Here is a 3,560-nt window from a genome sequence, read left to right as displayed (position 1 = left end):
ACAGCGAGCATGGATAACTAAATGTGATTTAATAACCCACGATCACACAGGCTCGCACAGCCTGCAATGCAAAAAGGCCAGTTGTTACCACGGAAACCATGTTTGCCGAGTGTGGGTGATAAATTGCAGTAGTATCTGCCTAATAATTTCTATTATCTGCGCTGGATGTTTAGATTATCATGTAAATAGGGGGACGTGCCAGGCGACAGCAGGTAGGAGCCGAAGGCTGGTGAATAGAGGAGATCAAATACAACAGTTGAGCAATCACCACATGTGGGTGCGCCAAGGAACACACAGCAAAGGAATAAGGTAAGGCACAATTACTCCTTCTCTTCAAGATTTTCCTTTTCGAAAGCATTAAAACAGGAAGCTTTGTGGAGGCAGAGAGATTTTTTTTTTGTGTGTGTAGTGACAAACCACAATTAGAAGGGAAGTCTTCAACTTGCTCAAACTGGCGACTCTTTGGTTTCAACACATTCCTCTAGAGTAAAAAAAAAATCCCCTGCTTTGTCACCGCACTATAAAAGAGCTGAGCTTTGGTCACACATGTTCACTTTGATGTGATCCGGCTCATTACTCAAAGGGTAAGAAACAAGCTTTTCTTCAAACCATTCCTCTCTCAGTGTTTGTTTCAACGCTTCTACCAATTTCCTTTAGTCTTCATTTTGTACGTCCTTCAAAATAAGATGCAGGAATAAGATATATAGACATTGTTTGATGACAAAAGCGTAGTGAAAATGTGCCGGCTAAAGCTCTGGGACGCTCATTTCCCTGGTGTAGTTAAGTCATTATGTTTATGAGGGTCATCATTTTCACAACATGCCCAGTGTTTGCGCACATAGTGAGAACAGGGGCCTGCGAGTTAATGATAAAAGCATCATTGTACTGTATTTACAACACCAAGGAAGCAATAACACAGTGTTACAGTTTGTATACAAAAACCATGTGCCAGACCAAAACACTGGCTCCTTGTTAAGAGATAATTCAGACCCACAATAAAAAATTAGGAAGAAATATAACGAAACAAAGAAATAAGAGTTTATCTCTGTGTTCTTGCTGTGGTCTCTCAGCTTGTGAGCTTAAATTTAATGTATGAAAAAGTATAGCAGTGCTCTCTTAAACCAAGTGTCAGATGGACAATGGGTTGAAATACTGTGCTGTGCAGTGTGGTAATCTCTTCCCATTCTGTCTTATCAGCAGAGCTTAAAGCCCTCGAGGAAACGATGAGCGTTGGTTTATCGGTGGGGACAGGAAAACCACGCTGTCTCGCCGGGTTTGTTCCAGGCAGCTGACCCAATAAGAAGCCTTCGTCTCCTGTGGTTCTGACTGTCTGACAGATCAAACCTCCCTGTGCCGCCGTGTACTCACCACCTCCACCACCACCTCAACCACCTCTTCCTCCCCTGGGTTCGGGGGGGGACATAATGTGACACGTCTCCATTCCTGACTGACTGACTGAGTTTCGTTGCCGCCACCATGCAGCAGTGCCACACCGGCCTGTGTCTGTCCGTCTACATCATCACCTTCGTGCTGGGCTTCCCGGCCAACGTCCTCGCCTTCTACACTTTCTGCAAGAAAGTCAGGCAGAAAGCCACCCCCATCGACATCCTGCTCCTCAACCTGACCATCTCTGACCTCCTCTTCCTCCTCTTCCTGCCCTTTAAGATGCAGGAGGTGGTGAACAACATGGAGTGGAACATGCCCTATTTCCTCTGCCCGCTGTCCGGCTTCATCTTCTACATGACCATCTACAACAGCACCTTCTGCCTCACCGCCGTCAGCGTGGAGCGCTACCTGGGTGTGGCGTTCCCCATCCAGCACTCCCTGAGGCGACGGCCCATCTACGCTGTTGCTGCCAGCATCTTCTTCTGGATTTTGTCCTTCCTCCACCTCAGCATTGTGTTCATCATCCCCTTCATTCCCTCTGAACAAAATTCAAATGACACCCTGGACTCCAATGCCTCAAATGTCTCTTCCACTGTCGACCCAATGCCGAACAGGGTGGTGTGCTACGAGAATTTTACAGATGCTCAGCTGGAGGTCCTCCTGCCCGTACGTCTGGAGCTCTTTGTGGTACTTTTCTTAATCCCTTTCCTGATTTGCAGTTACTGCTACATTAATTTCATCAGGATTTTATCCAGGCTGCACCACATTGACCGGCGCCGGCGCTACCGGGCCATTGGCATGGCTTTAGGAACACTGCTGGTCTTCGCTTTATGTTTTGGCCCCTACAACATTTCGCACATTGTGGGTTTTATTGAATGGAGGAGTCCTCTCTGGCGAGACAAGGCCCTGCTGTGCAGCACCTTCAACGCTTGTCTAGACCCTCTTATTTTCTACTTCTCCTCCTCTGCTGTGAGAGGGAACGTGGGTGGGCTGATTAAAGGGGTTAAAAGTCGCCTAAACAGGTACTTCTCCTGTCACCTGTCCTGTGGGAGCTTGAGGGGGGAAAGTGAAAAGACCACACAAGATAAGGAACAAACACAAGAGGAGATCAATGCTATCTGAGCTGACTGAAAGGGAGCTGTGGGCAGCTGCCTTTGCTAATTTGTTATTTCTTCATCCCTGGAAGCAGGAAATTAATGCTGTGTTTATGTTTTTATGTGAGAAAATGACTTGGCATACTGTACACAGCGAGGCTTGCGTCTATTTGACTCTGTGATGAACTTCCTATTCGGAAACCAGACCAGAACGGAAACCTGTCTATCTATCCACTGCTTCTGTGTTTTATGCAGTGTAATGTGTGCATTGTAAAACCTCAGGGACAGGCTACTTTGAACTGTCACATTCAAACAAAAAACTTTTTTTTTTTTGACGCATGAGCAGGATTTCCCAAGATCTCCATTGATGCCGTCAGATGTCGTAGAGCTCCGTGGTGGAAACGCCCGACTACAAATGAACATTTAAGCAACGGCTTTGGACGTCAAAGCAGCAAGAGATAAAGGCTTCCCACCAGATCTAACCACAGACAGGATATGTCATCTGTTTGTGACAACATACGTGTTGTATGTCAGGAGGGGGAAAAACAGAACTGCAGACTGAGTGTTGAAATATTCAAGTATGTTGAAAATGACTGGAAAATTTAACTGCTACAAAAACATGCATTGCACACAGCTTATGTATAGTTTGCTTTATACTGTATGTGAACGGACAATGTTTTTTTGTTTTTTTTGTATCTTGCCTCACATGAAAGCGGCTATTGTAGCACATCATTGCATTTATACTGTACTTTTATTAGAAGCATTTCACTGTACGTGTCAAATGACATGTGGTATTGAAGTAGCACAATGTGTGAATCATATGCATGTGAAATGTCTGAAGGCTGTATGAGAAGGATTTGTAACTGCATAAGACAAAATACAGAAGAATTATTTTCATACGTAAATCATATAAACATATATTTTACATAACCTGTGATTCATTAATGTCTCTGTGAAAGTACATTGACACGCGTGAGCTTCCATCAAGGACGACGCATGAAGAAATGAAAAACACACAAACAAATCATCATGATGACACATTTATGACTAATAGATTTGCATGGGCTGTGGTCAGGTACA

General features: G+C 44.6%; 1 protein-coding gene across 3 annotated transcripts; it reads left to right on the top strand.

The window, feature by feature from the left end:
* Nucleotides 1-564: 564 nt before the first annotated feature.
* On the top strand, nt 565-3,191 carry LOC310998652 (free fatty acid receptor 2). 3 transcript variants are annotated; one of them, XM_083988813.1, is made up of 3 exons: nt 565-584; nt 1,201-1,578; nt 1,666-3,191. In XM_083988813.1, exons 2-3 carry the CDS (start codon nt 1,477-1,479, stop codon nt 2,506-2,508), a joined length of 945 nt encoding a protein of 314 aa, XP_083844939.1. In that variant the 5' UTR covers nt 565-584; nt 1,201-1,476; the 3' UTR covers nt 2,509-3,191. The 3 variants fall into 3 exon arrangements, with proteins under 3 accessions (XP_083844939.1, XP_083844937.1, XP_083844938.1); XM_083988811.1 differs by having other exon boundaries at nt 1,201-3,191; XM_083988812.1 differs by having other exon boundaries at nt 567-584; nt 1,198-3,191.
* Nucleotides 3,192-3,560: the final 369 nt, after the last annotated feature.

This window comes from Trachurus trachurus, assembly GCF_905171665.1.
Source record: "Trachurus trachurus genome assembly, chromosome: 16".
In the NCBI taxonomy this organism is placed as follows: domain Eukaryota; kingdom Metazoa; phylum Chordata; class Actinopteri; order Carangiformes; family Carangidae; genus Trachurus; species Trachurus trachurus.
The sequence above is the reverse complement of the archived record's forward strand: the minus strand, read 5'-3'. Positions and strand labels throughout refer to the sequence as shown.